At 40.0% G+C, this 24,273-nt stretch overlaps 1 protein-coding gene across 1 annotated transcript in view; it reads right to left on the bottom strand.

Moving 5' to 3' along the window:
- The window catches only part of LOC124257658 (carbohydrate sulfotransferase 8-like), a 43,015-nt gene that overhangs the window by 9,105 nt on the left and 9,637 nt on the right, over positions 1–24,273 (bottom strand). Inside the window, exon 3 of the mRNA XM_046691775.1 lies at positions 14,904–15,061. Within this exon, the coding sequence (XP_046547731.1) occupies positions 14,904–15,061 (158 nt within the window). The remainder of the gene's footprint in view (positions 1–14,903; positions 15,062–24,273) is intronic.

Genomic DNA, 24,273 nt, shown 5'->3' with positions numbered 1-24,273 from the left:
TGTATCAAACTTGATAAACAAGACAAAATACATCCTTCACTAACGTAACCTGCAGCTGTACTTGTCGCTGGGAATGAAACTCACGAAAATTCACAGGGCGCTCGAGTTCGATCAAAGTCCGTGGATGCAGCCCTACATCAGATTGAACATGTATTTACGAAAGCTAGCCACCAGCGATTTCCAGAAAAACTTGTACAAGCTCATGAACAACTCGGTGTTCGGCAAAATAATGGAGAATTTGAGAAAACGCGTAAACGTGGAGCTAGTCAGATCCAGCGAGGAAGAAAAACTCAGGAAACTCATAGCCAGCCCGGCGTTCAATCAAAGCAAAATATTCGACGACAACTTGGCAGCGCTACACATGAATAAAAGTCACATCAAATTCAACCGGCCAGTTTACGTGGGGATGAGCATCCTCGACTTATCCAAACAGTTGATGTACGATTTCTACTACAACAAGCTGAAGAAACAGTACGACGACAAGTGCGAAGTGCTGTACTTGGACACAGATTCCCTGCTGATGGAAATTCGCACCGAGGACGTGTACGAGGACATGGCTGAAAATAGGCATTTGTACGACACCAGCGACTACCCTAAAGATCACCCTATGCACAGCCAAGTCAACAAAAAAGTGCTCGGCAAGATGAAGGACGAATGGGCTGGCTCGCCGATCGCCGAGTACGTTGGCTTGAGACCAAAAATGCATTCCATCAAGAAAGCAGATGACGATGAAATCAGAAAGGCGTAAGGCGTGAAAAAGCACATGGTGAAAAAACACATCAAGCACGCCAGATTCAAGAAAGCACTGTTCAAGAATAAAACGTTCAAACACCAGATGAACATGCTGAGAAGCGACGGACACAGAATATACGGACTGAGAATCAACAAGACGTCGCTGTTTCCCATGGACACGAAACGATGGAACGCCATAGATGGAGTCACCCCTTACGTGTACGGACACACGCACATGTTAAATAATTAAATCGCACGCAATACATACATCATGGCAAAAAATTATTACAGCCCATGCGTGTATTGGAAAGGCGCGGACGCCATCCCGAAACTCGACAAAGCTGCTAGAATCTAGGAAGACGTCACCAAAGCTTGACTTAAAAAACAAGCCATCTGGCAAGTTTACCTGCCGGTGCCTCGGTACATCCCGAGAAAAAAATTCGACATTTCAACGCCGAATCGCGTTCACCAAGCCGACCTCCTGTTTCTACCTCATGACAGGGTGAGGTGTAAAACCTACAAGTACGCCCTGACAGTCGTCGACGTCGCCAGTCGCTGCAAGGAAGCCGAACCGTTGATGACCAAAGATTCGAACGAATTCATCAAAGCCTAAGAACACATATACAAATGCAGTCGCTTGACCTGGACTGCCGTATTGCAAATCGATCCCAGACGCAAGTTCATGGGAGCTGTGTCACAGCTGCTGCCAAGCACAAAGTCCAGGTGAGACGAGGTGTGGCGGGACCTCACCGAAGCCAAGCCATAGTCGAGAGATTCAATCGCACCTTAGCTGAACGTCAGTTCTCACATCAGTACTCGCAGAATTTAATGGATCTCAAAAACAGAAACACGGAATGGGTCGTACGCTTACCACGAGTAGGGGATGCCATCAACAATGAAGTCACAAGACTCGTGGGCAAGAGACCCATCGAAGCCATCAAAATGAAATCTGTCGAATCGTCGTCGGCAGCAGGACGTCGCGATAAAACAGAGAAAACATTAACGGACCAGGTGAGCGTTTGGTACTTGTACCAGCCGGGAGAAATGAGGGAGACAGCAGAAAACGCGCCACCGATCCAATATGGTCCATGAAAACGTACAACGTAGACCTTGTCGACATCAAAGATGGCGAACCGAACTTGTACTACTTGAAAGACAGACCGCCGAGAGCATTCGTCAGAGAGGAGTTAATGATCGTACCTCACGACACAGTCCCTTTTAGATCGCCCACTGTATGATAATTCTCATGATCATTTGTATGTGCTATTAGGTTGTGGTATGCTATGTGGCCAGACAGCTCTACAGCGAGCTGCACATGGTGAATAATAACCGAGCCGAGATACACACGAACACGAATCGCCCACAGCGCTCGATCGGTGATACCGAGACGACGACCCAGGGAGGAACTGCCGAGATATGCGTTTCATTCAATTTCAGACATCTGTAGCCTCGCTAGTCAGCCGGCTGTCCATCATCATAGCCGAGCCGAAACACACACGCGCACATACTTATACTCGTCCACAGCGCTCGCTCAAAGCAACCCCCGAGAAGGTAGCGAGGTGATGACTTCCGAGACCTGCGTTTCATTCGGCTAGAAACGCCTCTTGCCTCGATAATATATAATAAGAACAACAATACGTTGGATTGTTAGCCTTTCGTCCAGACCGACCCCATACTCACTAAAAAAGTGATTATTTCCTAAACGATTTGACCGATTTTCGTGAAATTTTACATGCATCTCGGCAGATGATTACGCTATAGCAAAACGGCATTGGGAACACACTCGATGACTTTATTAGATTAATTAAGACTTAATTACGACAAAAAGTTGAACATTTTGCCTTTTCCCGACCGACCCCATGCTCAATTAAAAGTCAACATTTCAGAAACTATGGGATTAGGGACTCCTCAAGGGCTCAATTATTAAATTTAGCCCTTGGGGGGTACCTGGTCCCGTAGCCCCATTGTGTAAACTACTTCTGTTAACATACTGTGTCCATTTTTAAGATGATGAACACTAGAATTTCTACCTTTGCCTTTGATTCTCTGTATCATGTTCCACACCTTCGTCATTGGTGAACGTGAATTAATTCTTGATACAAAGTTCTTCCAAGACTGACGTTTATTTATCTATACATTATCTAAATTGTGAACTGTAGGGTGTCGTCTAAAGTAGATCTCTGCCTTTTTCCTACACTTCCTTGCTTGTTTACAATCATCAGAAAAACATTGTTTATGACAATGAGGTTTAGTAGAGGACTTAGGAACAGTTTCATCAGCGATATTTCATTCAGTGTATCCGAGAACAACTGAATAGGATCCGGGACATTCACAAATAGGTCGGATTTGAATTTGTCAGTACAAAGTGTTTGAAATAAAGGCCAATTAGCCTTATTAAAATTCCACCTTGTTGCAGGTGGGCCATCAGTCGGATTTATAGCTGAGAGAATTGTGGGAAATTGGTCACTACCACAGAGGTCATCATTGACCGACCATTCAAACTCGTTATAAATATTTGGATCTGAGATTGACAAATCAAGTTCAGAATACGTTCCCGTGCCAGGATGTAAATAAGTGGCTGATTCATCATTAAATATGCATAGATTATTATTAGAAATGAAGTCTTCGAGGATTTTCCCGTTATTGATAATATTGGTACTTCCCCATAAAGGGTTATGACCATTTAGATCACCCATGATAATACAGGGTTTGGGAAGCTGATCAAACAGACCCTGAAGATCGGACTGCTGAAGAACTGAAGAAGGAGAAATATACAAAGAGCAAAGCGTTAAGGTTATCTGTAGAGTAAGACGGACAGCAACAGCCTGAAGATTGCTTTTAAGAGGATCTGGGATATGAATAACACCCTGCCTCTCGAGAATAGAAGCACCGCCAGTGGCTTTATCACCTGGAGGTGAGAATGAATGAAATGAATTGTACCAACGCAATTCAAATCGATCTGTACTTTTCAGGTATGTCTCTTGTAGACTAAAAGCTTATGGTGTAAAATCTTGTGACAATAATTGTAGGTCGTTAAATTTGTTCCTGGGGCCTCTGCAGTTCCATTGTATTATTTTCATAAAACTGCTTAGGGAGCTTCCACTGGAGATCGTGAGCGCGCGGCCGACACAGGGGCGCAACCCACGGCAAATAGTTGCCCAAATCGCCCTATGCCACCTGGTCCATACGGGGGGTTGAAGAGCGGTTAACGTTTCCCAGCACCCACCACGAGGAGGTGGCTCTTCACGGGTGCCCTCAGAGATGAACCATAATCCTTAATTCTATCATGGAAGGACTTTCCATGATAAGGAATTTATATTATGGGCAAAGGTCCTCCGCGGTAAAAATCGTGGTGGGCAGAGTTCATTGTGGGCAAAGTTCCCGGATTCAAATGTGTACGGAGCTTTGCCCATATAAACTTTGCCCACCACAATTTTTACAGAGGAGGAATTTTGCCCACAATAATAATATTTAGCCCACCATAATAATGCAACATTATATAAAATAAGTATGCATTATTGTATTGAACTGCGCAAAAACAGCATGTAATATAGCACATTTCTAGAATAAAAAGTGAATAACAGTTTTAGTTCAGTCTAAAATGTGTATAAATTGCACTCTAAATAGAAATTTATCTTTCTAGTTCAGTTTTGCAGTTCAATTAATGTTTGATCTCTTTAAAAACTATAGATCTTGAGCAGTGTGAGATGAGTATTAATTGTAATTATTAAAAGACATATAAAGCAGCAGAGAAGCTTTGGTGAAGAGCAATTGATGTTTGATATCTTTTAAAGCTATCTAGAAATTCTTCATCGTAGATGGGGTCGTCTCAGCCCTTACCCGCTGCCGCAGAGAACTAACAATTTTTAGTTTCCCTCTTGTGTGAGAAGGTTCTTCTAAAATTAAATGCATGTAAGTTTTCACAAATATCCCAAGCCTTTCCACAACAGCCTCTACTAGCTGCGTGACTGCTGATGCACCCTTAAACAATGATCAATCTGCCACTCCTAATAGGGGTGAAATAGGGGTGTTGAGTTAATACAGAGCAAACATACAATATTTTATAATTCTACGTAATGCCTTTTGCAGTGTCTGTGATTCAACATATGATTTATGTTGCGTTAAGCAGTGCGATACAATGTCTATATGTCATCCCATTGGCAACTACTTAAGTCTTGCTGACATATGACCTGCTGTGAAATAGACATGGTAACAGATGTTGGCGACAACGCGACCAAAGTCTGCCTCACCACAGGTATCTGTGACAAAATAATCAAACGAATAAAATCGATAACATATGGTTCACACAAACCCGAACAGGGAACCTATGGTACAAATAAATATAGGCCACTTCATCCGCTACTTTTGTGGTCGTCGCAAAATATATTTGATTTATACTGCTTAAATAGCATTTAATGTACCATCAGATCCCTGTCTCAGAGATGAACCATGCTCCTTTTTGCCCTCTGTGGCACTGGGACCGTGGCACTTCCCTCTGTGGCACTCGGAATGTTTCTTATGTATCTGTGTAGCAAATGTGTGCAGCAAACCGTAACTGACTGAGGGCTTAGATCATTAAAACCTTTGATTAACCTTATTAGATAGAAATAACACCAATTATTAAGTACCATGCAGGTACCATCTACAACGACGAGAAACAGAACAATTTTCATACATTTATTACTATACAATTCAATTATTTTATTCGGTATTTTGGGTCTCTCAAGATACACGCCAAATATTGCAGCTCGTGCTGAGATTGGTCGTCATTCATTAAAGGTAAATCAGTACATTAAGATTGTTAAATATTGGGTTCGCCTCCTGTCTCAAGTTGAGAATGTAATCTTAAATAAGGTATATGAGTATCAGTATTGTCTTGCTGAAAAAGGTATAGATTGTTGGGCTTTTAAGGTGAAATCTCTTTTGTACAGTTATGGTTTTGGCAATGTGTGGCCAGTCAAAGTGTTGGAAATATCTCTACCTTCATATCATTATTTAAGCAAAGATGTATTGATATAGATAACCAGTTGTGGTCATCTCGTATTATACTTGTTTCGAAATTGGATTTTTATCGCAGGCTCAAAGAAGGTATAGCTTTCGAGTTCTATATCGATAGTGTTAGTGTAAAACAGTTTCGAATCTTCTTAAGTAGATTTCGTTGCTCAAACCACAATTTGATGATAGAGTACGGTAGACATTTAGGTCTTAAAAGGGAGGATCGCCTGTGCCCGCTTTGTATCATACCTAACATAGAAAATGAATATCACTTTTGCCTGGAATGCCCTTTTTATGGGAAATTAAGAAATGATATCCTCCCTAAATATTATCACATATATCCATCTGAAGTGAAATTAGCCCAGTTGTTTACATCAAAGAATACTTATACTATAAATTGTCTTGCAAAATATCTATTCTTTGCCATGAAAAAACGAAATAAATTTCTTTCAGCCTTCGTACCCACAAATGTATAATTGTGCAGCTCTCATGATGTTGTACTGTGCTCCAATAATTGTATATTCTGTACACCTGATGTATAATGGGCCTGTGGCCCCTTTACTGAATAAAACTCTCTCTCTCTCACTATTCGGTATTTTGGCCATGTGACCTAAAGCACAATTGATTGTGACGACATATGTACAATTAATGTACATTTTCATGATAAGGAAAATACATATTTCATGAAAATTGTGACAGAAGTTATGGTTTGGATAGAATTTTGTAATTGATACTATGTAAATATTTTGTCCGGAGATGTGCATACCTTTCACAAACAAAAGAATACATGGTACTCATCTTGGAGAACTCCAAGATTACAACTTATGCAAACAACAATGTTTTTGTTAGTACATTTTTTTATCTTAATAGATTTACTTTAAACGAATCCCATGCAATACGTAATTTACAGAATGCACGAATCAAGGTCTTATCACTTAGTACTGTAAGGTGAGGTGAGGTGAGGTGAAATTGGGTTTAACGTCGTGCTTCAGAATATTTCGCTCATATGACGACGTGCATGCGTGTGTATGCGCGGCTGCTTGTACAAGTGTCGGCTCAGGATGTCGACCTTTGCATTTTTTATAAGGCTCAGGACGTCGACCTGCGGTCCGCTTTGAAGTTTGGGTGTTATTTTAGCACATGGCTAATCTCCTGTGACATGTTATTACAAGGCTGGTGGTTGATGGCAGTGAACACATCGCACACGTACGCCGGCCGTTTCCGCGAGCAGAGCGGAAGGGCTGCTTCTTTCACTACACTCAGTGTGTCTGGAGGAGAACCCAGCAGCAGCATCTGCAGAAGGCCTCCATGAAAATGAGGGGATCCGTAGTTTTGTCAGGCGATGTGCTGTCTTGCCCTCGGTGCCAGTTCAGGAGGTATGTACTTTGCTTGTTTTTGTTTCATTACAATTTTTCAGTTATAATTCAGTAATACTAAATATTAAATATACTAGATGTATATTTCATCGAAAATTTCCGTCATATTTGCCATTTCATTCACAAGTTTCCCTTTATTCTAAGGTTGAGGACCTATGGCTGGACACCATTGAAAACGTGCCTGAAGATCAACGCTGCCATGACCTAGCGGACTACATCACCAGCTTCTGGGTGGAAGGGGATCTCCACAGATCACAGTGGAACCACCATGAGGATGAGGGCCCACGAACCAATAACCACCTGGAAGGTTGGCATTCCCGCCTTAAACGCACCATCGGTAAAGCTCACCCCAACATTTTCGAAATCATCACGTTCCTGTCCAGAGAGCAGGCCAACACTGAACACAAGTTGGTACAGTATGCCAGAGGCCAAAGGCAACCCATGTAAAAGAGGAAATACAGAGACCTAGAACGTCGACTTCAAGAACTAAGACACAATCTCCGAAATAGAATGTTAACTGTGAAACAATTTTGCTGATTCAGCGTCCCATCTTTTACATCTTTGATAAATATTAATAATAGATATGTACCTGTATAAATGTGTATGTATTTTGTACATTTTGTAATTTTTATTTTATGCATTTTTAATGTTTATATTCGGAGAACTGAGATTGAAATACAACACTATCTTTATACATATATTTGGCTCGTTTTTTCATTAGGTGTGCTTCACCCGCATAATCCGGATAATCCTCTTCTAACAACATGTAGACCCGTCATTGTCTCTATAATCCAATGTCAATTGCTAACATGTCGAAACGACCGGGACGTCGACCTTTTTTCTTCACTCATCCGTGAGGTTTGGACCAAAGGTCGACGTCCTGAGCCTAAACCGTTTGTACTAGCCCAGAGTTAAGCTGGTTTTATAGTGCTAGCCCACTGAGATACCACGCCGTAGTGAAGCATGAATACCCCACTCAGACACATTATACTGACTCCAAGCCGACAACTCCTTGTTGTACCCATTAATTAATGCCGAGCGCCAGGCAGGGACCAACAAGTACTATAATTTAACGTCTTTTGGAATGACGCGGTCGGGTGCTGTAAGGTATAGTTCAGGCTGTAATAATGATTTGAAAGTTGTGTAATTCTTTAAAAATGTGGATGTGCAAAGTCAGACATGTCAGACCTCGGAATATATATCACGGACTCTTTGTGTAAAAGTACTGACAAACATTTGCATGTTTCCAGCATCTTGCGCTATCCAAACATATAAAAACCAGTTGTGAAAAGTAAGTGACGGACATCTGACACCAATGTATGTTTACCATTTTCATCAAGTTTTTTTTATGAATAAACAATACTGGTGAGTTTGGCGGTGTGATTCAATTCTTAATACTTTTAACCAAAACTTTATAACACGTATTTGAGTAGACACGTGCACCGCGTATTTGCCACACTCATCCAATGTTGCCTTATTTGATGCATACTTGCCAACATTTAGAAATAATTTGAAGTATGTAGTTTGTACCTTTTCTATGCATTCATAATACCTAGCCCCCAGATGTCTGAACCATATAGTAATACAGGCATGATTTACTATCAAAGATTTTACAAGCAGCTGTGAAGGAAATATGCTTATTCTTATGAAATAATCTATACATGGAGAAAATTACTTTACTGGCTTTGAGGGAGATGGTTTCACATGCTTTTGACCACTTCAGTGATGATGAAAACAGAACACCAAGGTTGCTATGACAGGTTACAGTTTAACATCTCAGCTCCCAATGTGCCACTTCTCCTTTCTGCTCACAATTCCACCGTTTATTACAATACAATGATAAACACAAGCCAGGTATGACTAAATGTCTCTCTCACACATGATGTACTCCAAAGCAAGCCTGTAGATGTATGTTTGACCGGTGACATGATAACTGATAATATATTCATATCTCATTACAGAAGAAGAAAGAAGAAGAAAATAATGCTTCCTAGGGTCTAGCGGTACATGATTGATTTGCGTACAGAAAGAAGAAGAAGAAGAAGAAGAAGAAGAAGAAGAAGAAGAAGAAATTAGTTTATAAACGTGCCACATATTTTCCAGATACATGTATACATATACATTTCGCCGACCAGTTGAAGAAAATATCCGGCCTTTCAGGCCTACGAGACACGATTGTACATTAAAATTGCGTTAAAATATATAAAATGTATAACACATAAAACACTATAGCAATATTTCCAAAATTATAATACATGAAATACAAAACAATTGTACGAAACAATTGCACCTTGTGGATAGGTAAAGCGTTTTATAAATATTATTATTGTTATTACCTTGATTGACTTATATTATGTACGGTGTTTAAGACGACGTTCATACATATTGTAAACCCCTGCGGCTAAGGCGTTACAGTTCATATTATTGTTATTATTATGTTTTACAGATTAAAGATTGTATGCAGCAGAGAGGGTTCGGGTGATCCTGGCACAGTCAGGCTGGTAAGGCTCATCATCAGCTCAGGGCCCTTGCCCCCTCTACACGCAGCCCAGGCAAGCGAATGGGACTTCTCCTAGGAAACGCTGCCTAGTCGAACCCACCAAGACCTTTCCGGAGAATATGAAGGCTCCCCAACACTGCAGCCTTCTGCATTACCCAGAGTGTCAGAAGGGCTGTACTCCCGGTGGAGAACCCGGGCACTCTCTTGATCTGCGCCAAGAGATCAGGAGGTACCAAACCAAGGGCACCGAGAACAATGGGGAGCCTGGCGACAGTGTACCTGGGATGCAAGCGAAAACATTTCAAAGGCGAGGTCCGCATATTTATCATGCTTTTCCTTAATCTTGCCAATCACATTGGTGTCAAAAGGGACAGAAAATTCAATAATATAAATAAATTCATTGGCTTTATCAAAAAGGACAAGATCAGGTTTGTTGGCAGGAATTCTTCTGAGGCTGTATATGGGCCTATTCCAGAGAAGTTTGAAAGCATCATTTTCCATGACGCCCTGGACATGTTCAGGGTCGTACCATGGATGGACCTCGGAGTCAAAGCCACAGGCATGTCGGAGACGGTAGTAAAAGCAACGAGCCATGCCATCATGCGTTTAAGATATGCTGTCTGTGCCAAGGAAGGGCATCCACTGACAAGGTGTTGGACAGTCTCTGTGAATTCATTGCAAAGTCGACATTTCATATTGATATTTTCTTTAAGAATCACATTTAGGCGATTGCGAGTGGGAAGTGACTGGTCCTGAGCAGCAAAAAGGAAGCCCTCAGTTTCACATTTAAGACCAGCCGACTTCATCCAGGCGAAGGAATCGGTGGGATTGCTATTCTGTTCAACACACTGCATGTACACACGATGCAATGGCTTCTCAGAAAGCTTCTCCACAAAAGACCGACTCTCGGCAGACTTGGTGAAGGACTTCACCTGGTTTACTCCCATCACTGTACTGTCCAGCAGTACATCGCCATCAACAAAATCAACCTCAAATCTCAGATTCTGTCCAACAACCTTGGCACGCTTAAAATAGCTGTGGAATTCCTTGTTTTCATCATGAGTCTTCACATGCATCACTAGAGGATCATCCGATAGATAAATATGTGCAAAAGTACACAATAAAATTCTATCATGAAGAGCCTCCACATTAATCAAACCCGACCTCCAGAATTGATTGGCATGTATAAACGGTTAAGAGAGGAACGAGGGTGGTGGGCTCTGTTATCAGACATGATCCTTCTGGTCAGACGGTCAAGACTCTGGATGTCTTGTTTTGTCCAATCAACTACTCCAAAGGAATAGGAAAGGACTGGCACAGCAAAAGTATTGGTGGCTTTGACCTTGTTTCGAGCATTTAGCTCTGAGCTCCAGATTTTCTTTAAACGAGATTTATACTCGGCCCGAAGTTTTTCTTGAATCTGGGCATTCTGGAGCTGGTCTCGAACTTGCATTCCAAGATAGGTGTAGGCCTGATCTTCCACAAGATGCTCAATAACTCCTCCCCCCTTGTAACTTGACCGATCCATCATTAGTTACCTTGCCACGTTTCAAATGAAGAGTATTACATTTGTCGAGTCCAAATGTCATGCCAATATCATTAGAAAAGGACTCGACAAGGAGAACATGCTCTTTCAAATTGGAATCTCCTTTGGCAAGGAGTTCGATGTCATCCATGTAAAGGAGATGAGTAAGAGGTGTTGGGGATCTGTGCTGAGGAGGTCCGGGATGGTAACCCTCCTCTGTATTGAGCAGAAAGCTCAAAGGATTTAGAGACAGACAAAAAAGCAAAGGACTAAAGGAATCCCCCTGAAATATTCCCCTTCTGATTGGAATAGATTCCGAAGTCTGCACCTGCCCTTGCGAGTACATCTCAAGTTGAGTCGACCAGCAACTCATTAAAGACTTGAGTAAATCAAGCAGTCGCTCAGGGAGGTCAATACAATGAAGAGACTTCAGAATCCATTCGTGAGGGACAGAGTCGTATGCTTTTTTGTAGTCAATCCAGCACATGGAGATGTTGCGGTGATATGTTTTAGCCTCTTCCAAAATCATTTTCTGTACAAGAAGTTGATCCTTGCACCCCCAACATCCCTTTCTTGCTCCCTTCTGCTCAATGTAAATTATATCATTTGAAGAGCAGTAAGATGACACGAGACTTGTTAAACACCCTGTGAAGATTTTATACTGAGTATTCAAACATGTGATAGGGCGGAAGTTTTTGGGATCAGTCAAGTCTCCTTTTTTGGGAAGAAGTATTGTGCGACCTTTGCAGAACCATGGAGGAACATCACCTGTGTCCACAAGAGAATTGAAACAGTGAAGTAATGGTGTTTGGACACAGGGGAACAGTTTCCAATACCGGTTTCGAATGCCATCAGGCCCTGGAGCTGTATTAGATTTGGACTTTTTGATTACACTTTTCAGGCAATCTGGTGAGATGTAACAGACAAACGACCTAGTTACTTTCTCATGCATTGCATGGTCATAATCACGGACCCATGGTGCCTCCAGGTTACAGTTGCCGGGTACAGACCACAACTGTTTCCAGAACCTTTCATTGGCATCCATGGGAGGCCGTTTATCCTGCTCACCATCACCGTTTGTTTTCAGTTGCCTGTAGAAGTGTTTTTCATTATTTCTAAAAAGTTTATTTTGTTTGATGAATTTATTTTTCTTTTCCCATTTTTTCTTTCTTTCAGTCCAAACCTTTATTTTTGCCTTCAGGGAATCGACAATTTGGAGAAGTATCTTTTCTTTCGTTGTTTTGTATTTCAGTTTCAATTTTCTCCAAATTGCCTTTTGTCGTTTAGACATAGAATTCCCTGATGATCTTAACTTCAGGCAAAGCTCTATCCAGGAAATGTATTTTCTAGTTTCTGTTAGTTTCACTTGAAACCGGTTTTTCTTTGGTGTATTGCTCTTAGTATTGGATGTGTTTTCTTTGGAAACCGTGTGAAGTTCCTCCAAGGTTCGAGCGGCAGCATAGACACAACAATTAACTTCATGTAATGAACAGTCCGCAGAAAGTTTCATAGAAATAATGTCATTTAATAAATTAATTTCATTTTTGGGAAAAGATTCACTTGTTTGCTTGATTGGCCTCCGTTTTTCTAAAGGTAAATCAGATATTTCATCATAAATAGAATCAAACAAAATATACACAGGAGTTTCGGAAAGATCTGCAACTGAGGAAGAGGAAGAGTGAGGGTCCGAATTTTCGGGGCCAATTGGCTCTATACCAGAAGAGGAAAGAGGTTGACACGGACATCCATTAGAAGTTTTGGGTCTGCTGCCACTTGAGCATTCTGCTCATGCAAAGGTTCCTGACGGGCACCAGTTGTGGGTTGAACTGGCTCACGGCGCATGAGATTTTTAAGACGCCGGAATTGGTCGCGGAGATTTTGCTCCGTCAGGTAAGCATACATGGGCATGGCATTGTCCCAATGCAACTTAAGCGACTTGCCGTTTATCCGTGGATTATCAGGCCATCCTGTCGCTTTCGCACACTCTAGTAGTGTGGATTTTAGATGGTTTGACCAAGATATTCTTGGTCGGGTTCTGTGCCTTCCCCTGGGGCAAGTCCCATCTCCAGTAAGGTTGGTTTGACTACCGGAGGAAGACTGACTGGGCTGCGGAAGTGAAAGACTATACTCTTCTTGGCTGTTAGTAACCCAGTGAAAAACCAGCTTCGGGGGGTCAGCCCTAACTGGGTGATGTACGTTTGGTTCAGGGAATATAATTCCCCTATCTAGGCCCACCACGGAGAGGCGTACATCATCAGGCCCTGTTATTATTATTATTATTATTATATAGGATGTTTATATAGCGCACATATCCAGGCAACTAGTGCTTGCTCAAGGCGCTGGTATTTTTCCCTCGATCATTGGATGTCAATCTCAACGGCACATCGTATTAATCAATCTCAACTCCCTGGGGAGTATACAACTCTTGCAGCCACTAGGCGCACCGAGTTATTGTGGCTTTCTCATCCTAACGAGGTACCCATTCACAGCTGGGTGGACTGGGACACATGTGGCAGACTCAAATATATATATATATGTACATAGGTTTTAGTTAGGAAGAATATATTAGGTATCAAGATGGATGGCATTGTTTCCACTTAATGACTCACTCTATTAAACAATAAGAACACCTGTAAGAATCTTAGTTATGTTTTATACTTTATTTTACTCTTAGTCCATAGCACCGCATAGTAAGCCTTGTAACTCTCAGTCTAACCGCCACTAATTGTCACACTGCATGCTTTCAACACTCTTTGCTCCAGCTCTCAGTCATTTCTGTTGTTTTACTGATAGGCCAAGCTGGCCACAGCTTAACTACAATGTTCAGATTTTAAACTCAGATGCCGTCTTGTACTGTTGAAGGAAAGATATAGTCAGAGTCATTGGAATTTTATGGCGATTTAAGATCTGTGAGTGTGATCATTCAGAAGAATATCCTCCATTATGATCAGCTTGGGTACAACCAGACAAGAGTCTGCACACAACTTGACTCCAAGGTTTTTACACTCGGTCACAGGTGGGCTCTATCCCGACACCTCAACCTCGCTGGATCACTAGCCTGGCGCCTTAGCCAGCTCGCCCACCGCGCCATATTATCTTGCATTATAGCAATGAATAATGATGACAGTAAATTATTATAAAACTTCTTAAACATATCAGCACGGATATCTGTAGAGAGGTTACATTTCACAAGAAAGTGAAATTCATCCTCAATCTCGCCAAGATCACAACATTTGCAAATTCGTTCCTGGAGAGGAATAGGGGGACGACTGAATCTTCCTTGTTCGGTTTCAAGAGTTAAATTGAGATGATTTAAGTTTTTGTCATGATACTTATGAACATACTTTCATTTATTCACAACCTACTAAATATTAAAAACGTGTATTTTGAGCAAAAGTAAAAATTCTTGCCCATCGGACAAATATTTTTCGCCCATGGGCGAGATTTTTTAATAACGCTCTAAATTAGTCGAATTAAGTTAAAATGAGTTGAATTTTGTGTCAAGATACTTATAAACATATATTCATGCATTTCCAACCTCAAAAACATTAAACATAGGCGAGCGAGTTTAAATTTTGAGTCTTCGAAAAAAACCATTTCTTCATTTTTTCATCCTTAGCATTTATTCATAACAACTGCATGTTTAATTCTGTCAAATCCCTTGTCAGAAATCCCTGGCCACAGGGCGGGGAGTCTCTAGACTTTGGGGTATCCAGAACCAAATTGTGACGTGTTATACAATGGAAGAAGCAAAACTTTAGAATCGTATATTTACCTGAAATACCAGTTCCTGATGTTGTTGCTGTTGTGTTAGCGGTGACGTCATCCTTACTGAGGTACCCGAGGCCTCCGTGTGCTCTTTTCTAGCAGTTCCTGTCCCCGTATGATTGGGTCCGGTATGGAGTTTCTGTCCTGCGTCCACAAACACTGAACCTGAAAGAGGAAGTGACAAGCACCAAAATTTACTACAAGTTAGTTTTTAACAGACACAGAAATGCCATCTCATCGAAACCCTTATATGGACTCATTGGGAGCAAAACAAAGTCAGACACTCACAACATAATAACCACAAACACACGCACGCACACACATACGCAGAGCGCACACTGCGTATGTAATTCACAAATTACGGACATACTACACCCATACTACGTACACTCATGTGCGCGCGCACTCCTTGAAAGTCTGGGTTGTTTGTCCATTACTCCACTAGTGGCATGTCAAATCGTTCTTCTCCTCCATTACCCCTGCCGGTTTCCGGTTCACAGTTTGCCTGTGATTTTGGGGACGTAACGTTTTACACTGAAGCATTTAATTAGTACGAGATGAGGAAATACCAAACTCTCATTTCAGGTCAAAGGTGAGCTCGTGCAGTCAGGCGCGTAGCAAGCCAAATGTTTCGTGAAAGCCCGATAGGTTGCAAAGCTATCTATTTAGATAGTATTGAGGACTTGCCCAACCTTAATAGCAACAATCATGTGTAAGCCCGGGCGTTTTTCATAATGGTAGCTACGCCCCTGGCAGTACATGCGGTTTCACCTATGCTACCACTATGCCCCTGGCAGTACATGCGGTTTCATACTATGCCCCTGGCAGTACATGCCCACTATGCCCTGGCATGCTACACTATGCCCCTGGCAGTACATGCGGTTTCGCCTATGCTATCACTATGCCCCTGGCAGTACATGCGGTTTCACCTATGCTGTCACTCAATGCTACCTGACGACCCATTCAACAGTGGGTGTAAACGTTGGTACATTGTATTTGGATTTATCGAATGGCTTCTTAAAAGTCTGAACTTGCAGAAATAACCCAAGAACTTTCTGATATCTAACATGCTTTGTCAGAAATAGGGCTGCGCAATATAACCGGTTTACCGGTATTTACCGGTTCAGACCTGAAAACGATACGTATTGCGATACGCTGATCGAAAACCGGTATTTTGACATGCATTCGGAAAACTTCGTAACACTCGGAAATCTTCGGATATTTCCGTTTTTTGAATTGTTCTTTTCCCTGTTTCATTAGTGCCAAATGTTACTTACATTTTTATTTTGTCATGATTAAAAGTTTTTATAAACGGTTAATCAATCATAGTGATTTTGTTGTGTTTTTGCTTATAATCAAGCATTAACTCGATTATAAGTAGTTTTTGTTAAAAAAATAATCCTTGCAATATATTGCAATACATATCGCAATATATGCTTCCGCATCGCAATATATCGCAATATGAAAATTCTCTGCAATACCCACCCCTAGTCAGAAATCCCGAGAAAGTCGGATTTAGAGGAAGTAATTACTTCACAGCTGTACAGCCGATAAGAAACACGTCAAGGCAGAACTAAAAGGTGAGCTCATTGATGAACTCGGAATTGCCAAACTTCGTAGCGAAATTTCCGACTTAAAAACTGAAAATGACAAGCTGTCTGTATTACCTAAAGGTCACATGCAACCAAAAAATCAAACATAATTAAAACACAATTATCACTTATTCATGACATATAATATACATTGCTGGTTATGAAAAAACATATAAACAAAATTATAAGCGTACAATCGCAAATCAAAAGTGCAATATTGTGTACTTGGGTTTACTTCCCAAGAAACGAAGCAGCCGGGATACCGAACCCAGTCAGAGCGGGTGTGTGTACTCAAGTGTAACGGCTGGTTCATTTGCAGATGCCCTCACGGCTCATTGTGTGTGTATATATAGAGAGATGTTGGGTTTTGTAAATACATGCTCATTTTTTATGTATAACATTTTGCAATCAACAGACATCATAACATGTCATGTGTTCAAGTATCACACCTCTCTGCCTGTGTAATTACATAATGTGACAGAGACCGAACTCGGGCCATAAATCAATGCGTTTTGTTTATGGTGTATAGCCTGATTGGTGTTAAGTTCAAATTGCATGTGGTCAGTGATCGCAGTTGTGTATTGAATATTGTCATTAGCAGACAGGCAGGCAGACACACAGGTGTCAATAAAACAAGACATTGAGTTTTGTCTGAGACAACGACATATCTATATCACAGTTAGAAATTCTGTCAACGCTAAAAAATGACATTGCTTTTAAGTATCGAACTGAGAAAGTGACTCGGTAAGAAGAACGTGTGGTGAAATAGACAAATGAAATTATCTAAACAGTTTCTTTACTGTCATAACATATAAAATGCTCGCACCTGTGAGATATCAACAAAACATTAGGAAAATAGCTCACACCAAAACCTTCACCGAGTATTCACCGGAGCCCGCTTCCAAGTTGCGCGAACCTATTTCACTGCGCACGTGCTATGAGCGCAGCCCAGCTGTTGAAACCAGTTTTCCCCCGAAAAGTCGGGGGAAAATTAGTGAATCGTTTGAACTCCGATTTCGCGCGGTTTTTTTCATCGCGTTATTATCAACTTTATAAGTTGAATTTGCATTTTTGATGATTTGTTTCGGTAAGTCCATACCGAAAGGTATCAGAATCTGCAAAGTTGTGTTTTACGTTGCATGTGACCTTTAATAACCAGCAGAAAGAAAATTCCGAATTAAGGCACTCTATGAACAATTAATCCACCATTCAAGTGCAGCATTCCGCCTGGCTAATAAAAACGAGCAATACTCGCGAGAAAATATCATTAAAGTGTTCAACTTTACGGAATCCAAAGATGAAGATTCGTTTGATACTTTCTCACGTGCTCAAAGAGAAAGGTGGCGATTCATCGCATTGATCATGCAGACAAAAGTATCACCAAACCTGTGGTAATAAAACTCATATCCCCAGAAGTGAAAATGAGAATAGTTAGGGCAAGGAAACAACTGAAAGAAAATATAGCTTTCAAGTTAGCAGATGACGTCATGCGAGCGAACGTGATGCTGAATGGGGCGATCGATGATATTTTGCACACGGCACCAGTAGTACTGCTGGCACTATGATACTAATAAGAATAATTTTGAGTATATTATTCATGAAAGTGTTCAAGGTACAAACGGACGCTTTATAATATTAGACATCACAATATAAAAAATCGATTTTCTGTGGTGAACGTTTATGGCCCAAATAGCGACTCCCCAAATTTCTTTGCACAGGTAGCGGAAACGCTAGAACAAGAACCAGGTGTCATTATCTGGGCTGGCGATTGGAATGTTGCTCAAGACTATTTGTTAGACACATTTACTTATAAACATAGGAATAACCAAATGGCGAATAAAAAGATATGCAATATAAAAGAAAAAATGGAATACTAAATCCGGATAAGTGTCAATATACGGAGAGACAAAATAGTAAATTAAAACAAGGTTTCTTAGATTATTTTCTTATCTCAAAAGAAATTATGTCTCTCGTCAAAAGTTGTTCAATATAATTTAGCTATAAATCGGATCACTCATTTATTACCCTCGAGTTAAAATTACTCCCAATTGAACGGGGCCCTGGATATTGGAAATTTAATTGATCTCTTCTTCGCGATCTAGACTACGCGCAATTTGTGAAACAGACTATAAATGATCCTATAGCGAATACAAGACAGCATATGTAACCGAGTTGAGCACCGCGCATGTCTACTAGTAAATGATCAGCTTTTATTTGAAATCATTAAGAATAGAATACGGTCTGAAACAATTACTTACTCGACGCAAAAAAGAAGAAAAGAAAAACAACACCGATAGTAAAAAAATTGTACAAGTAAGAAAAATTGACGAAATGGAAACAATTTATAACTCTTTAGGGAAAGATGAACTAGATATACTTCCAGATTATAGAGAAGCCTTAGAAACAATAAGAACAGAGGAATAAAAGGAGTTATTTTAAAAGTAAGGCTAAGTGGTATGAAGAAGGTGAAAAGAATAGTTCTATTACGGAATATTTCCTAAACCTTGAAAAGAGAAATTATATCAATATTAATATAACTGAAATAATCAACGACAGTAAGGAAATATTTACTGATAAAATACACATACTGAAGAAAGTTCTTCTTTTATGAAAACTTATATAAGAAGCATCAGGTTGATGATTGGGATACCAAAATTAACAAATTCACTGATATTGACGTACAACTAACACAAGAAGAAGCAATGTCACGTGAAGGTCCGATAACATTAGAAGAATGTGCCGAGGTTTTACAAACTATGAAAAACAGAAAGAGTCCTGGATCAGACGGTTTCACGGTCGAAGTTTATAAATATTTTTCGAAAGATTTCTGGCGATCTATCAATTATGGATATGGAAATAAAAGTCTCTCGGCGTTTTAATGCCAAGGCATCATTACTTGAATACCAATGGAAGGTAGGGACTGCAGATACCTAAAAATTGGCCCCCAATAAACTTATTAAACGTAGACTACAAAATCGCGTCCGGCGCAATTGCTCGTAGAATTAAAACTGGTTTTATGAAAGGCAGATTTATCGGAGAAAACACAGGAATATTGTACGATTTGATAAATCACTGTGAAGTACATAAACTCCCCGGACTTATAGTCACGGTTGATTTTGAAAAGGCATTTGACTCTTTAGAATGGGAATTTACATGCATTTAATTTTGGCCCCTCCGTTAGAAATTGGGTTCGACTTTTCACTCAAAATAGTCGTAGTGCTATAATAAAGATATTTCCAATTTTTTTCAGTCTGGGTTGGGATATCGACGGAGAGACCCTTTATCGCCTGACCTATTCATAATATGTGCAGAATTGCTTGCTATTTCTATTAAACGTAGCAAAAATATAACCGGGATTAATGTGAAAGGAGTAGAATATTCTCTTTTCAATTATGTAGATGATACAAATTTATCAGAACAGAACAAAGTCATGAAGACTCATAAAGAATTCGCTATTTGCTTATGGGTTAAAGGTCAATTATGACAAAAGTTCAGCTGTTTGGATTGGATCCGAAACCGGTTCGTCTGATAAACTGTCGCCTCATATACCTCCTTATTGGTCCAAAGAACCCTTTAAGATTCTAGGAATTACATTTTTTTTAAATCTGGGAGAAATGTTAGATTTAAATTTTGATAAGCAATTTACATAGGCAAGAAAAGTGTTATTCACATGGTCAAATAGAAGGTTAACTCTGCAAGGAAAAATTGTGATGCTAAAATCTCAAATTTTACCCTTATTTACCCACCGTTATACTTCTCTACCTGACTCATCTCCTGAATTTTTTAAACGAGTGAGCTAATTGTTATATCGTTTTATTTGGTAAGGTAAAAGAGCCAGAATAAAAAGAACTATGTTGATTAACGACTATGAGAAATGTGGATTAAAAATGGTAGATGTCTTATCATTTTGTAAATACATGAACATACAATGGGTAAAAAGACTACTTTCCTCAAAGGGTTTATGGGGACACCCTGCCCACTGTGAATTATATCCACTTGAAAATGTGAACATATGTAATCTACAAAAAGAACCGCTGTATCAAATTTGTAAATTCATGAAGAATAATTTCTGGAAAGATGTTTTGAGACATCTAAGTACACTCAAAATAAGGAAATCCTCAACAAAGAAGCATTAATTAATTTCATTCCACACAAAGACATAGAAGAGATTGGTTAAAACGTGGTTTAAAATCAATGAGATGTTTATTTACAGATATGGGTGAATTAAACGAGTTTAAAACTCTTAGAGCCGAATTTTTTGTAAGTGGTCCATTCCTGCTGTATCACAGAAAATAAAAATATATTCCTAAAAACTGGATTGACAAGACGCGAACGTATCTTAGTAATGAGCACAAAGAATGTTCGGATTCTCAAAATCTAATGTACAACTTGATTTCCGGTAAAGATGCTAAGTTCATTTACCGGCAGATATGTGAAACTGTACAAGTGATCTCTCTGAACTTAGCAATAAATGGGAAATAAAATTGAATACGCCTGTAACTTTCCCACTGATTTAAATTTAATCAATTATGTACTGTACAAAACAAACTGCAAAACTTCCAATATAACAACCAACTCTTTCTGGTTTAGAATTGGTCACACAGATAATGATTTTTGCAGTTTTTGTAAGAAACAATAGAACTTATTTTTTGTGATAAGGTGAGTACCATCTTGACCTGCTTCAGTAATTGGTATTGTAACCGGGGGTGTTCAATCATGACACACGGATCGGGTTTGAGTTTCAAGGATTTATTGGAGGAGTATAAGTCAGAACAAACGCCCTGAAACATATACATAACAATAAGTACATAGATATATACACACATGCGTATGTAAGGGTACATTACAATAACAATCACAATCATAATCACAATATATATTTATATTCATATATAATACATATGATATACATAAAGACTAGTTTTTATAAATACACAAACATAGTTATAAGCGTACCCTGTGGTTAGTACTGGGGCGCGGACTGACTGCACCAGTTGATTATATCAACTGCATCTAAATACAAATAAATTACAAATATAAATACTATTGAAAGACTGGGTAACATACCATGTATGACCCACACCATACCCATGAACACTTCAAAACATACATACATAGTTAAAAGTGTAGACAAAATCCATAAATGATAAAAGTGTATACTCACTCACTCATTCTCAAGGACAGAAATAGGAAAGTTTAACAAGAAGTGATCTCTCTGAACTTAGCAATAAATGGGAAATAAAATTGAATACGCCTGTAACTTTCCACTGATTTAAGATTAATCAATTATGTACTGTATAAAACAAACTGCAAAACTTCCAATATAACAAACCAACTCTTTCTGGTTTAGAATTGGTCACACAGATAATGATTTTTGCAGTTTTTGTAAAGAAACAATAGAACATATTTTTGGTGATAAGGTGATTACTCTCTATAGAGTAATATTGTAAAATGATTTTACACACGGGTCGGGTTTGAGTTTTAACTTTATTGATTAAACGCCCTGAAACTACATAACACAAGTACATAGATATATACACACATGCGTATGTAAGAGTACATTACAATAACAAACACAATCATAATCACAATTCATATTTATATTCATATATACTGAGTCAAAAAAGAAACTTCACATTCTTTCTTCAGGGCACTATAAAAGAACAAGAGATGGAAAGATGGTTAAATTGTTATTATTTCATTGCTGAGATCTGTGTGATGTACTCGATACACTGACAGTGCCATAATCAGTTCCATTAGGCTACACCGCCGTTCCAAAACATGGGTATACAGAATGTCAAGTCACAAGAATAAAAATGCGAAATTTCTCAGTTCAATATCGTGTATGCCGCCCCGAGCATTCACCACTGTCCAACACCGTCTCCGCATCGACTGCCTGATGCTTGTGAACACGTGGTTGGGGATTCTGCGCCATTGCTCTTGCAAGGCAGCGCCAAATTCCTGCAAATTCTGAGGTTGGTTCCTAAGACCACGAAGCCTTCTCCCAAGTGCATCCCAAACGTGCTCTATTGGATTAAGGTCAGGGGACCTCGATGGCCAGTCCATGACGTTGATTCCAGCGTTTTGAAGGAAATTTCGTGTCAACATCGCGGTATGCGTCCGAGCATTATCATGCTGGAACTGTAGACCTGGCCATGAGCCGCCAAGTGAAATGAACGAGTTCAGGGTGAGCACCTGGTCGCGGGTAAGCAGCAGCTGTGAGGTTTCCATGGATGACCAGAAGTCGGGAACGGTTGTTCCCACAGAAAGCACCCCACACCATGCAACTTCCGCCCCCGAATCTGTCGACTTCCTGTACAATAACATTGGGCATACTGGTCACGACGTCGTCTCCAGACTCTATGCCTGCCGTCCGCGAATCTGAAGGTAAACCTGATCTCATCGCTAAAGACGACTCGATTCCAGTCTCTCTGGGTCCATCGGAGGTGACGTTTAGGCCCACAGCAGACGTTGACGTTGATGAAACGGCGTCAATATTGGCCCACGATATGGACGTCGAGAATGGAGATTGGCAGCCCGCAACCGATTTCGAATGGTCTGTGAGGACATTCGACCTCTAAACATCTTAGCCCTGGTTCGTGTAGCCGGCAGAAATCTGTCACGTGGGTGACGTAGGACGATTTGACGGTCTTCTGCTCGTGACGTCACACGTGGACGACCCGACCTTGGGCGATCAGAAGTGGTGCCAGTTTGTTGTAGACGACCTCGCAAGTCATACACTGTACGACGGCTGCATCCCATTGCCCTTGCGACGTCAATAACTGATCTTCCCGCTTGCAACATGCCGACGGCACGTTCACGTTGCACATTTGACAATCGTGGCATTTCAAGTACCGTTAGGACTGTGGTTTAAAAGTGTTTTTTCAATTCTTGAGGCCAATGCAAACACGTGCATATGAAGAAAACTTCGATGCGAAGATCACGTGATCGACTACACGTACAAAACCTGATTTGGCACTAACGTCATTTGCACGACGAATGGATGGGTTTGAGTGGGTTTTCCATTTCGGATACATAGATGTATAATCAGAGAAACATTATTCATTATTTTTCAAATTACATTTTGTGAAGTTTCTTTTTTTTAACTCAGTATATATTCACACATTTAATCAAACGGATGACGTGGTATAATGTAGTCAACTTATACATTTATCAAATATATTCAAGGGTAAACTACACTGACTATGTATACATATGATATACATAAAGACTAGTTTTTATAAATACACAAACATAGTTATAAGCGTACCCTGTTTCATTACAGTACTGACTATATACTGATATGCAAAATACAAATATATTAATATACAACACTGCATCTCCAAATACAAATAAATATGTCCTCATCATTTTAATACCCAAAGACTGGATTTTTTACAACATACCATATATCCAAAATACCCATGCGCTTCAGATACATACATAGTTATAGACAAATCAGAAAAAAAGTGTATGCGGAGTCATTCAGAGAGGACAGAAATAAAAGTGCTCTGATGTTTAGCCAATTAAACTTGTATAGACTTACTGCCTTAGACAAATTACATTTTTAGTCTCCCTATGTCATCCACCGATAATATTAAAACACGATTTTACTATAACGGATCGAGGTTGAGGGACAGGTGATGTAGATGATCTCACATCAGACTGAGAGTAAGGATCTTCAGGTTGAGCCTGTGCTTCAATAACAGAAGTTTCCTCTTGAGTATCATATGTGTCCTCCTGATCTCCATCAGTGAAAGTAAATGTCTCATCGCTCTGATTCTC

This window comes from Haliotis rubra, unplaced genomic scaffold (assembly GCF_003918875.1).
Source record: "Haliotis rubra isolate DU_JTF1 unplaced genomic scaffold, ASM391887v1 Scf67, whole genome shotgun sequence".
In the NCBI taxonomy this organism is placed as follows: domain Eukaryota; kingdom Metazoa; phylum Mollusca; class Gastropoda; order Lepetellida; family Haliotidae; genus Haliotis; species Haliotis rubra.
The sequence above is the reverse complement of the archived record's forward strand: the minus strand, read 5'-3'. Positions and strand labels throughout refer to the sequence as shown.